Source organism: Anoplolepis gracilipes, chromosome 2 (genome assembly GCF_047496725.1).
Source record: "Anoplolepis gracilipes chromosome 2, ASM4749672v1, whole genome shotgun sequence".
In the NCBI taxonomy this organism is placed as follows: Eukaryota; Metazoa; Arthropoda; class Insecta; order Hymenoptera; family Formicidae; genus Anoplolepis; species Anoplolepis gracilipes.
Genome location: NC_132971.1, coordinates 19,939,159 through 19,953,088, shown reverse-complemented (window position 1 = coordinate 19,953,088; position 13,930 = coordinate 19,939,159). Strand labels below are relative to the sequence as shown.

General features: G+C 30.8%; 2 protein-coding genes across 3 annotated transcripts; one reads left to right on the top strand and one right to left on the bottom strand.

Annotated features, from left to right (window-relative positions):
- Positions 1-40: 40 nt before the first annotated feature.
- On the top strand, positions 41-3,799 carry LOC140676487 (uncharacterized). Of its 2 annotated transcripts, none has more exons than XM_072911590.1 (2): positions 41-115; positions 202-3,799. In XM_072911590.1, exon 2 carries the CDS (start codon positions 261-263, stop codon positions 1,815-1,817), a length of 1,557 nt encoding a protein of 518 aa, XP_072767691.1. In that variant the 5' UTR covers positions 41-115; positions 202-260; the 3' UTR covers positions 1,818-3,799. The 2 variants fall into 2 exon arrangements, with proteins under 2 accessions (XP_072767691.1, XP_072767690.1); XM_072911589.1 differs by having other exon boundaries at positions 56-140; positions 220-3,799.
- Uex (metal transporter uex) lies at positions 2,741-13,241 on the bottom strand. The gene is made up of 14 exons (XM_072911582.1): positions 12,642-13,241; positions 9,228-9,498; positions 8,995-9,150; positions 8,694-8,849; positions 8,423-8,611; positions 8,156-8,329; positions 7,675-7,846; positions 7,241-7,432; positions 6,986-7,132; positions 6,726-6,866; positions 6,367-6,639; positions 6,065-6,300; positions 5,734-5,955; positions 2,741-5,526 (listed from the first exon to the last, which is right to left on the bottom strand). Exons 1-14 carry the CDS (start codon positions 13,208-13,210, stop codon positions 5,359-5,361), a joined length of 3,066 nt encoding a protein of 1,021 aa, XP_072767683.1. The 5' UTR covers positions 13,211-13,241; the 3' UTR covers positions 2,741-5,358.
- Positions 13,242-13,930: the final 689 nt, after the last annotated feature.

Sequence of the window (13,930 nt, the reverse complement as noted above, 5' to 3'; positions counted from 1 at the left end):
AATTTTCAGTCTCAATCTTCAATGTGTAATTTCAATGCTTGAAGATGCATTAATACATGAAAATCAGAATCAGGGACGTCCCGTAATGTGGGTGTTTCTACAATTTTCGTCCAATGTGGGTTTTTACACGATTTTCGAAGGTCTGATCTAGTTTTATATCACGTATCGCGTGTCTTACATTTCTTTTTACCCTTTTTATAGCTCTGTATGTACATACAGGTATTCGTACATAGAAGTGTGGGAGAAACATTACGTGAGAGATGCATATCGCGGTCGACGACGATGAGATCGAGTTGCAGCATTTCATTGTGTGCAAGTTTTACGGGGTGGAGACATGTTTCTGTTGGGACGAGAACAAGGTTGTAGTTTTTCCATACACGGGGGGCAATTCGTTGGCACGGGATGCGCGTGTTCTGTCGATGCCAGATCCTCTCAGGAAGATCTGGCTTTTCGACGGTAGAGCCTTCTTCATATGTTCGCCACAAGGGGCCTACAAGCTGTCACGTGCCGGCGAATTCGTCCTCCTGAGCAAAAATGCCCTGGATATGGGTAGCGAATATTTTGAGGTGCTGACTGCCACGAGCAACGGCGTGCATCTCGACAACAAACAAGTTAAATCCTCCACGTCGTTGTTTCCCCTTGCGCCGAATGCGTCCGAAGAGGAAGTACGTGCTTTTTCTCTAATCCTGGAAGATACAGAGAGGCGGTTTATAAATTGTTTCATCAGATCGAATAGAAAGAAGAATGTATGCGTAATCGCGTACGACAGAAGGTTGTTCACATTAATGGAAGACAATACCGTGCAATTAATTTATACTAGCGACCGGACCATCGTGGATATCGTGCCTATAAAAAGAGGAGACAAAGTAGCAGGTCTCTTGCTTCTTATAAGTACAGATATGATAATCTTGGTACATGGTAGAGATGAGCTAGTCTTTGAGAGGATATATCTGAGAAAGAAAATGAGAAATATTTCCACATTCTGTGCCTATTTCAGTATGGAAATCGAAAACGTTTTGTGGATGATATACTGTGATCAATCCAAGATGTATTATATGAGAAAGGAACTCTTTGACGACACCATTCAAGAGATAAGAGTGGAGGAGAAAACGTTTAGATGTATACAGTATTATAAGCCAAATATAATATTAGGTCTGTCGCAAGAGAAGGAATTAATTGAGCTTTCTCTTGAAGCATTGGAAAATTCTTTATTGCTGAATAATGATGTCAATCTTCATATTGATATGTTTCAAAAAACAGATCTCATTATGGAGAAAATTTGTGCAAAAGTAAAGGAATTAGATATGCTTTATGAGAACATGATGGATGAACGAGATAACTTGAGAAGAATAAATCTATATGTTTCCAAACAGAAACTTCAACTAACTCCTCACATGGAAGTATCTAGGCTGTGTAATTATTATTATCTTGATTTAAATATTTCAGGCAAACTACCTAGAAACAGCCATATAGTATTTGCTATTAATTTTAAAAATCAAAGCATGTTCTGTATGAAAAAAATTACAGAAATGGAAGGATTTATTTTAAAAATGCCTATCAATGGAAGTAAAATATTACGTTGTTCAAATATTAACATAGATTTGATCACATGGATGAATAGACAAGAGCCATGGTGTCTTATGCAAAATTTTATATATTCTCCGCCACAAGATATTAAAAGAAAAAGAGGAGCAAAGAAAAATAAAACTGCCTTCATAGACGCAAAAATTGCATCGTTGCAAAAATTAATAGCAGAAAAAGATTTAAACATCGCAAAATTAAGTGAAATAAAAAGAATTATACGAGCAGAATTATAACTTTTTAATTAGAAAAGATTTTTCATGTATATTTGTTTATACGATATGTTTCTGTTATATAAGAGGTTTGTTTTTTATTCTTGAATTTTCTGCACTAATGTACATTAAACATGAGATAGATATATATTTAGAAATTGGAAAGAAAGAGTGGAGAAATAAAAAATACAGCTATTTCAAGAATAAAAAACAGTCCTAAGATTTAAGAGATTCTGTACTTAATTTTTGTTACTGTATATCAAAGAGTAGAAAGACTAATTATTTATTTTTTTAAACTAAAGTTTCATATTAATGTGATATTTTATTATCTTAGAGATTCGTTAAATAATACTACTGACTTTTGCCTAATAAAAATCTTATATATTTTTTTTCTATATATTCTGTCTCTTTTATGCATAGATATATGCATTGTATGTGCCTGTATGTATATGTATGCCTTTGCATAAATTTTTTTATCTATCCAAGAGAAATAATTATATACATATATACATACAACACACATACATATAAAATATTAAAAAATTTGTAATTATTGTAATTTTTAGAAAAATATAAAAATGTTTGAAAGATAGTATAAAGAAAACCAAATATTTTTTTATAATAAATGTAAAATTTAATTTACATTTCATAAAGATAATATAATCAAAGGAAGATCATATTCATGATAGGGATTTTTTAATCTGTCACATATTAGATTAACTCTTAGTCAATTCGCAACATTTATGTAAATATAACTAAATATAATCTTTAATATTCTACTAATTGCTACAATAATTTTTAATGTTTTATTTATAAAGACAAATATAAGAATTAATCAACAATCGCAATGTGCCAGATGTATTGCACAATAAGTTTGTAATTATTTAAAAATGATATGACAATTATCAATAAATACGATGGGAAAATGAAGAACATACATGTTAACATGACTTTACATTCACTGTATTATGTACACTATGTAAATCTTTCCATAAAAAATGTCATGTTTATATTCATCCTTCACGCTGTAACTTTGTTTAACAGTTTTTTGTAATGTACCTAGATTTATCACTCTACAATAGAATGCTTTGCATATTGAGAGGGAGAGGAAAGGGTTTGCAATATATTTTTTTCCCGCATATAATATTTCTAATTAGATTTTAGATAGTACAAAAAATATATATATATTTATATATATATATTATATGTAATATTCATCGCAATTCTTAATGATTTTTTTTATAAGTACTTTGATCAATAATCTACAAGAACAATGTCAGGTAACCATTTTCTAATTTGATATATTCTACAAAATCCAAGCCAAATGTTAAAATTGTTGATTCACGTTATATGACAGCAAAACATTAATTTCTAAACAACAATTGCCTTTTACATCTTCCATATACGTAAATTGTGTCTGTAAATTTATTATATAGAAATGATATTTGTCCTGTCATGTCATATAATGTGAAAATAAATCTTTATTTTTTTGTTAAGTATTTTAACATAGAGAGATTATTCATAATTAGCAAACAACACAGATTACACAGAGAGATATTTCTGCTTTTGTTCTTTTTAATTATTTCCTTTATATATTTCAAGTTTACTAATTTAGAATTCTTTCATATATATATATATGTACATAGAAAAACTTGCTCTTTGAAAAACGTTTTATACTGAATAATTATAGTATTATTACATATTAATCTCGATGTATCTATAATGTATACCATAAGTACTCAAATTAACAACAATATTAATATTATACATTTCATCACTGAAATCATTTAAAAAACAAAATAACAGTTTAAGAAAACTAGATTCCTGAAAAAATGTTAACAATATTACAGAATGACAAGATTATAATATGGACCTTCATATCTAAAATTATGACAAAGTTACTAGACAACTATACAATAAGAGACAACTTTTTTATATTTCACACGATCTAAATGTTTTAGAAAAAAAAAAAAATCTGTTAGAAAAATCCTACTCTTAAATAAAAATTTCTTTTTTAACAAAAATTTAATCTATTTTTATTTATCACTGAATATTATTTTTAGATAGTAAATATCATGACACAATTTAGTCACAAATTAAGTACCTGGTTGATAAAGTTAAATATTGACAGAAAGATCTTTCCTATATATGGAAGAGATATTTAATTTTTGTAGTTTAATTATAAACCGTTTTACATGTAATTTGTTAATTGAAATAATGGAACTGCTTAATTAAATTTTACTTAACAAATGTTAAGTAACAAATACAATTTTACTCTATTTTTTAATCATAATAATATCGTAAAAAAGTGGGTATATATTTCTCTGTCATTTATTTAATGTGACTCTCACATTAGATCAGAATGAATGAGAGGAGAGTGATGTATGAGTAAATGACTGCGCTAAGTGATAGGAATGTGACTATTTAATGCATTAATAAAACTTCAGTTTCTTAAAAAAAAAAAAAAAAAAAAAAAAAAGGAAAAAGCAATATTCTTAATAAAATTGATTGAAGCATACAAGTAATACTTGTATAGAAAATTTCTTAAGGCACGTAATAAAAGTATAAGTAATTATATGAATTATGTACCAAGCCTTTTTCTCACTGTTACTTACTAATTGGGCCATTTTAATCTATTATATCTTTAGATTCATATACAACCCAACAGATGTAAGTAATCAAAGTCTCTGTTTTTCAGAGAAAAGTAAGAGTAACATTTGAATGATATATAATAATTCTTTGTCGAACTTCTCTTTCATTTGTACTGCTTTTTCTTCTAATTAATATATATATGTGGTTCGATTGCATATGGCTAATTTTATATATTATTGTTTTATATATGGTAATGAATTTCCGTACTAAAATATATTCAAAATAATGTCAAGGCATTATTACTACAGCGTAGCTTTTATCATTTTTCTCCGAGTTAGTTAAAAATTGTACTCGCAAAACCATCATTTCCTCATATTGAGACATGTAATCTCTCATTGCATATATGTGTATATATATATATCATGAGAGCAGTAAATTTAGAAATATAAACTGCATAAAAAATGTAAAAAAAGTCGATATATATTTGTGATTACAAAATGGAAACAGTTTCTTATTTTAAGATAGAATCAACATATTATTAAAACAATCTTTCTATGAGCTGACTTATTTTTTACACATATTTAGATAAATTGATGGAATCTGTATAATTACAACTATAACTAAATCTTAATTTTAGTATATATCTATTAAATGCTATTGAAAATAATTGAGTATATACTCTTTTGTTATGTAAATCATGATAAAGTGACTTATCTATATGATAATGAATCTAAGATAATTTAAGTAAGAATTTATAAGAAAATCAAGGTACATTGAGTACAACTTCCAAACTAATCGTGAAAAATATGAAGTTTCTCCTCTCTTATGATAAATATCTAAGTAATTTGTGAAGTACCTAGTGTCACAGTAGCAATATGTGTCATGCCTGCATGTTTCGCTCTGTGTCGTTCGATGCTCTTAACGTTATCGATTTCGCCGACAGAACCGAGTATCGTCGGCCATTCTGCAAGCGTTAAGAATGATCTTGCTTAAGTAAAAGATTTGTTCGTTCTTCATTGTCGTTTATTCTCTTGGTAGTGGACAACAATCGTGCAGCTTCGGACTGTCGGACGAGAATATCTGCATCTAACGTGTTTAAGGAATCACGTTTGGCCTGAATTTCCACTGGACTCGTTTGTATCTTAAATGAACATATAACAAGTGAATATTAGTATACTGGAACGAAAATGTCAAATAAATTTAGTATACATTTCACGCACCGTCATATAAAAATATTAAAGATATAAAAAATATTTAAAAAATATAAGTTATATAAAAAAAAATAAAAGAAAAAATTAAAAAAAAAATACATTTTAATGATAAAAAATTTTTTGTATATAGTAGAAACCTTTGTTGATAAATTTTTTATTTTTCCATCATTTCTCGGTGAAGCAAATTTCGAATTGGTAATTGGACTGGCGCTGACTGGAATCGGCGATGTCGGCGCCGTTACACTGCGTACTGGCGAATGAATCAAAGAATCCTTTCTTTCGTTTTCTGCGAGTTTATCCGCAGGCAACACCGGAGACTCAGGTACACTACGATCATCCTCCTCCAAAGAATGCAGTAGCTACAAATTAATTTGGAATTATTTTTGTTATTTTATCTGATGCGCAGTTGACAAAAAATTTTATGTGACATATAATTTATTTTTTTTTATTTTTATAGAAAATTGCAACCTTCTCCACTTCGTCATCGAATTGTTCTTGACTAGGCAATGGATCCTTTTGCCGCCTTTCCAAAAGTGTAGCACGCTTCGCAGCGAGATACAGAGATCTTTTGACTTTTACATAAAATACCTCGGTCACCGCACGCACCGTGTAATCTGGTATAAAGGTATGACGTAGCATAGAATCCAGATTAACAGATTGAATGCTACCAACCGTTTGTGGGTTTGCGTTTGTGGGCGATTCGGCTAAATGACAAAGTTCAAACGTTTCTATTTAATCTGATTAACATAAAAATATATTTTCATTCTTACCAATTCCGATATTAGCAGTAAGAGCTTGCGATCCGAAATATGTGAAAGGGCCACTTTCAAACATCATGTTTTCTTTTCCAACTGTCACTTCGACACGACCTTCTAAAATTAGAACAAAGTAATCGACTGCTTTTCCTTGTTGGTAGATTATTGCGGCAGGATCACTTTTGGCTTTTTCGCGCGACTTCACTTTAATATGATAAATAATATCTTGCTTCAGTAAACGTCGCAAAATTGTTTCCGATATAATATCCGATTTAAACGTATCCACAGCTGAAAAACCGTATATAATATATAATTATAAATTTAACATTATACATTTTAAATTTAATATTTAAAAGTTTTTAAATATTCCTCACTCGTAGATAAGTACTGGAACATCGCCAAAGTCAACTGTGGAGAGATGTGAATTCGTTGATTTTCTTTTTTCTCCGCGAATATGGTAAAGTCCGTTGGTACTTTTGGACGAACCTGTCTTTTACGTTTACTTCTGTTATCCGCTGCAAAAATCAGCATCCAGTACTTATTAAATGATGCTTTACAAATTTGATATACATACATAAATTCAAAAGTATTTTCAATTGTCGCGAGAGAGAATGGTAAATAAAACAAAACCTACTAAACACATCTGTCTCATCAATAATCTCAGCCTGAATTAATTCTTCAATAACATCTTCCAACGTAACCAAACCAATCACCTCGTAAAACGGATCACCTTCACCTTCGTTGTTAACTCTTTGCACAAAAGCCATGTGGCCTTTATGACCTAAGAGATTACACATACGTAACTGTTATTCTCTCTCTTTCTCTCTTATTCTTATGTTTAAAAAAATTTTATTATAAAAAGACATTCAATTATATATCATATACAGACCTTCCTTGAATTGTTTAAACATTATATCTAATGTAACATCCTCAAAAATGAAATTACATGGATTTTGATAAAATTGGCAAAGTGTCTTGAGTGGCATATTATCGTCAGGATCAACAAATGCGAGATCTTTGATATATAGCATCGTCACTATATTCGTTCTTACATCTTCGTATACCGGTATACGCGAAAATCCTAAAAATAAAATGTATCAGTTAATTCGACAAACTTTGTATCAGTCTATAAAATTATTAACATAAAAACCTCGATTAAAATAAATTAACTGGTATGTCTCTTGGTAAGAGACTAAATGCTTATCTATTAAAAAATTTATCTGTAATAAAAGCTTAATTAAACTGATAATATCTTCGGTGTTATGAATATCAATTGATGTAAACGACAGGCGTCGTTAAGCTCACTTAAAATATTAATCGTACCTGATTTCATAATCTCAGACACAGTTTCAAAGTCTAGAACAGCGTTATAGTTCAACATATATACATCTTCAATTTTGGTCATTACATCCGCTACGGTCTTCTTCCGCAGTTCTAACGCTCCTGCAATTATATTTACTTCATCTTTTTCTAAATCGTTGTATTCAGTCGTTACCTAGAAAGGTTCCTGTATAGTATTAATATATCAATTTCAAATATTCATGCATTTCCCAAACATTTCTAATAATACTTTTCTATATACAAGGTATTTGAATTTTTGCAAGCACTATTAATTCTCAGTTAATAAATGATAAAAATTGTGTGATTGCAATTATTTATGTAAAAATAAAGAATACATTAGTATGGTTAAATATTGCACGAAAACAATTTTGTGCACAACTTTACAAACTATGTATTTCTTTATATATATATATATATATATCTCACAAGACATTTTAATTTAATTAGTCATCTAATTTCTTACCTTTACCAATTCCTTCAAACGTTCTCGATTATATACATTCCCAATCTCTTCACCGAGAAGAACATCTAGGAGCTTACTAATTGGATAGCTTAATGGAAAAGTGATTAGCATTGTCAATTTGGTGAGATAGATAGTCTTCGCACCGACGCATAATCCGTGTCTGCTACAAACAGCCTACAACGTTATCAATATCGTATTTTTAAACTTGAGATTATAAACTTTGGACATTAAACGCTAGAAAAAGCGTAATTCGCGCGGCAAACATACCTGCGGCGAAATTTCGCCGAAAATGACAATAGCTAACGTTGAGCAGATAATAGCAACAATCCCGGATGTCAACTCATCCAATAATATCGTGAACACTGAATTGACAAGAACGTTGGAAAACAGAATTGAACACAAAAGGTAATTTCCGTGATTTCTTACCGGCTGAATAGTTCTCGCATATTTTTTCTCCTACAACGAATAATGGGAATAGTGCAACGTAAGTGTAAAGGGAAAAAAATGCTGCGGTTATAAAAAACGAAACTTTGCTTACTCTTTCTGTACCGGTATTGACGAGTATTTTCAATTCGGTCCTATCTATTGCCATTAAACCAAGATTGAGACCGGAGAAAAGCGCTGAGAAACTGAGACAAATGAGAATGATGATGATAGTGAGCCAGAGCGGTAGTAATTTCTCATATGTGCGGATCTGAAAGTCTTGAACTATAAATAATTGTATTCACTCAGTAACTCGGTAATTTATAATATATCAAAGAAGGATATAAATATTAAATGTCACATTCATATAAAAAAAAGATGCAACAAGAGAGAGAAAGAGAGAAATATATGCTTACAGTATTATACAGTGCAATGCCTTGATGTTTAAACAGCACCTGGTCCCTCCTCAGATTATCCTTTTCGTATTTCGGCTGTTTTGCGCATACGTAAAACGACGATCCCAAAGGAAGCACTACGCGAACGGTCGCTGTAGTTTCCTGTACATTTTCGACCTAAATATAAAGGTAAGTCAAATCTCTTGTAATTTCTCTCCTTGACCGTCAAACTTAAATTATTCATAAATACTCACTGGGAACTCGTTACTTTTAATTTTATCACAAACGGTGCCTCTTTCCGCCGGCACGTCGGTGAAGGTAATCAGGGTATCTGGCGTGATACCGGTGCCGAATAAACGGATTACCGCCTTAGTACCGGCCCGGATCTGAGGGATTCCTTCCTCGCTAAAAGTGGGTTCCTTCTCAGCCGTTTCGACTCGTAATCCTTCGATATGCGTGTAATTTTGTGGAGTGAGAGTTTGAGTATTGTCGGAGGAACCATCTCGTCGCGTACGAAAATTATGTCTGTAAATAAGAGATTTGCTGATAAAAAATTCATCTAATTCATTCATTATAATATTGTTGTTAATATCGTCTTTATTATAACATATATAATTATTATTTCTAGTCTCCGTTTTTACGTGTCAAATTTCGTAGGAAAAAAATAACAGCCGATAAATTACTGCTAATATGTCGAAGTGATCACTCAAAAAAATGATCTTGCAACTTCAAGAAAAATTTTCTAGGTGTAAAAAATTAACTGAAACAGATAAATTCTTAGCAAATACTGTGATACTGAATATAAATAAAGATAAAAAACGCTTGTATCTTATATTCTGATAATTATTCGCTCATTCAAAAAATCTTGTTTTTTTTCTTGTTATATTAGAATTATTGTTAAAAAAGTTATAGAAATATTATTTGGCAAAAAATAATATTAATGGAATATATTTATATTAATATTAATAAAATATATTATTAATACTAATAAAAATATTAATGTGTGGAGAAAAAAAATCATCCAAACGCTTAATCAATTTAAATGACAGAGACAGAATTTATATCTGTACTATTAGTGTAATTTAGACAGAAAAATTTTCTGCGATGCCTATCTTTAAGGTCTATTATCAAGGACAATTATATTTGTGATTAATATTTGGCAATGAGATCTCAATTTTCTAGAAAGACAGTGCTAGAATATATATTGCTGCTATAAATTCTATACGTGACAAACAATATTCTAACAGATATAAAAAGTAGCAATAAATTTTAATTGCGACATTTAAAAATCTATCTATATAAGCAAAATATTTTTTTGAGTGATATGTAAAACCAACCATTATCAAGATTTATAATCGAGATACCGATACCTCGTTAATCTATAGAAAGAATTACAGCGAAATGTATAACGAGAGCCCTTTCATAAATAAGGCTATCGTCTTCGAGATATTTAGATAACGATATTTCAGATTGTCGATAAACATAAAAAACTGTGACAGTAATTATAAATCGTGTTTACTTACATAAATCGTTTAATCTACCTAGATATCAAATGTGTACTCTTTCTTGAAATATCGAATATAAATAAAGATAAAAAAACGCTTGTATCTTATACTCTGATAATTATTCGCTCATTAAAAAATCTTGTATATTAGAATTTATAATATTTATAATATTATATAATATTTTATTAATATTAATATAAATATATTCCATTAATATTATTTTTTGCCAAATAATATTTCTATAACTTTTTTAACAATAATTCTAATATACAAGATTTTTTAATGAGCGAATAATTATCAGAGTATAAGATACAAGCGTTAAATATTAATATATTATTATTATTAATACTAATAAAAATATTAATGTGTGAAGAAAAAAAAATCATCCAAACGCAAAATATTTTTCATAAGTCAGGATAAAATAAATTGAATCGATTATCTTTAATTGTACCTTCGATTCATGATTAAAAAGCCTCGAAGATGGCATGTATATAATATAATATTTATTACATTACACAACTGTTGTATGAGGCAATTAATTTTGTGTTTTCACGTAAATTTTGCGCGATACGAACGTCATCGGGAAACGACGAAATAAATACGGGTCACATACATACTCAATTCTATTTTTATTCATTAACGTAGGAGCCAAGTTCGGCTATTGAATCACAGATGCGGCTGGATCATCGCCAGCAAAAGAAAGACAAAGAAAGAGAAAGAAAGAGAAAGAGAGAGAAGGAGAGAGATACTCGGTCAATGATTAGATCTGGTTGTAACGCATACACATATATATATATATATATATATATATATATATATATATATATATATATATGACATATCGTCTCGCGTGCGCGTTTTAACTTAACGTTAGACTAAATTCCTTGCCCTGAGCATCATCCAAATACATGCGTCTAAAGTTGCACATTCTTGGCGTCGAGGCGATAAAATATGCGTTATCGTTCCGACAACGTTTTATCGTTCCTTCATTACCTCTATAATCCGACACGTCTAATTCTACGCGAGAATGTCGAATAAACAATCGTTGAAGCGTGATTTATTGAAAACTAAGCGCTCTCTGTTGTTGCACACTGTACTATACAAACTGTCTCTCTGAGACTGCCTCGTCTCATAAATCAAAGCGTAATATTCGTGGGAACGAACGCGAAGATAATTCTGTGCGTGTGTTTCGTATATCGAGAATCTGCGATAACGAAGCGCATAACACTATCGCTTTTTCATAGTGTAAACAATTAGACGAGAATATCAAAGAGAGGCGAATGACTTCTCTTTTCTTAGAATTCTTAAATACTTTTCCCTATTTTAAATATTTATCAATTATATTATATTTTGATTGTTTACTTTGCTATTCTCTTTTTCTACATACGAGTTTTAAAAGATTTCAACAGACATGCCAGAAAAATAACTGGAAAAATAACTGGCAATTTTTCAGGAATCTGTTCTGCGAAAAGCGCAAAAATTATACATGCTTATATCTTGTTCGAGTACGAATATTATATAAGAGAAGCGATATTATCTTTTTTACAAAGTAAAATATATATTTCTCAAATAATTTTCTATTTAATATTACATTGATAATTTAAAATTAATAATTTTCTTTCTCTCTTTCTTTCTACAATTATTATATCATATTAATAATCTTATATTTGTTTAATATACGCTGTTTACATTACACTATTTGAATGATACCATGACCATGATTCAATACATCAAGTGTGCGTAATTGCTTTAATTACAAGAATTACATGAATCTCTCGAGGCCTTTAAATGTTACCACTGTAAAACAATATTAATATCCAGCAAAATGTTTGAACTTTCTATAATCTTGTATCCTTTTTTAGATACTGTTATCTTCTCTGCCCACAACTGATTAATAATAATTATTGAATTTAAAAAAAATTATTTTCATTTTTTAATACAATGATATTTGATATATTTTTTTAACGCATTATGTTTCACTTGTTTTAGGAAATCACGCCTTATCCTATGATTCACAACCAGATAAAAGCGGAAGAAATACGCGAATACAAAGAAAACAGAGAATGACAGATTCTCGTACCTGAGGAAGGGAGAGAGAGAAAGAGGAGAGAAATACCTAAATATAGATGGATAGAGGGAAAGTGTCAAAGCCTCGTTACTTACTCCGGTCGTACGGGAACCGGAATTTTTATCGAGACACGATCGCCGAGGTTGCTCCATCTCCACCCGTCCACGTCGCCGTCGGTAGCGTTTCTCAGACAAAAATAGATGACGGCGGAATTCGAGGATTGTACGGGACTCTTCCGAAATGCGTAGATCGCATAATCGCGCGCCAACAGCATCGCATTCATGAGGGTATCGTTCGAATATGACGCAGGGCAATCGTTCCTCGACAGCGTCCATCGTAGCGCGAGATCGCGGCCGAGACCGGTGCCCCGGAACTCGACGACGAGGGGGTTGCGATCGCCGTGGAACGACGGCAGTATCGACCACGGCACCGTCGTCCTTATCACGGACGCTGATTTCACCGCTGGCACGACAACGCCGTCGAGCGACATCGTCGCCGTCGACGTCGACATTGGCGTCGACATCGCGTCGACAGTTGCTAGCTGCGAACAGACACACACGACACACGCGGAAACAAGTAATAAAAGAATTGTTGCCGGCGCGAAACGCGACGGGCCGACATGTTGCGCCATCATACGATCACTGTACTCTGCCGACAACTTCATTCCAGTCGGCTCGCTGCACTTCACCTCGCTGGTATTGGTTATATGCGTTATATGTATATTTATAACGCGCCGCCGCGACTGCGCACGCGTGCACGCATGCGCCGCGCGCCGTTCAACGAGAAATATTACACGGATTATCAAAATTCATAAATCCAATATGTTTCGAGAATCGTAAATATATCTGAGAATATTATTTAATCTTAAAATTATAAATATTATCTTATATCGAATTTTTTTTTTCTTTTTTTTTTATAATGACTATATCACGAAAATTTTATGACAACTACAAAAATTATTCATAAAAATAACAATTTTACATGGTAAATTTTGATATGAAAATTTATTATATAAACAATTTTATATTTTCATTAAATTTATATTTTTAAAAGACTAAAAAGTGTTTCACTTAATATATCAAATTTATGAATTTCAAAATTTAACTTAGCTGATTCACAATTTTTAATTCCTTTATTATGATGTTTATTATTTTCCAAAATAAAGGCTTAGTTCCAGAAAAAAAAGAACTTACATTGTCGCGATGTAATTTTTGTATTAAATTGTAAAAAGAGTTTCTCTCTATTATTACATGTTTTATATTTTTAAAAAATTACATTTTCTCGTCGCTTCTCCCGTATAAGCTGCAAAGCAATAAATAATCAATGCAGAAAAATTAATCAAACATTATATTTGTTACATTAAATATTATATATATATATATAC

Excerpts from the sequence above, each read along its gene's own strand:
- LOC140676487 (XM_072911590.1), top strand. The coding sequence starts at position 261 with ATGCATATCGCGGTCGACGACGATGAGATCGAGTTGCAGCATTTCATT.
- Uex (XM_072911582.1), bottom strand. The coding sequence starts at position 13,210 with ATGAAGTTGTCGGCAGAGTACAGTGATCGTATGATGGCGCAACATGTC. Across the intron at positions 8,850-8,994 it reads GCATTGCACTGTATAATACT|ATCCGCACATATGAGAAATT; the intron begins GTAAGCATATAT and ends CAAGACTTTCAG. Across the intron at positions 8,330-8,422 it reads TCGGCGAAATTTCGCCGCAG|GCTGTTTGTAGCAGACACGG; the intron begins GTATGTTTGCCG and ends ATAACGTTGTAG.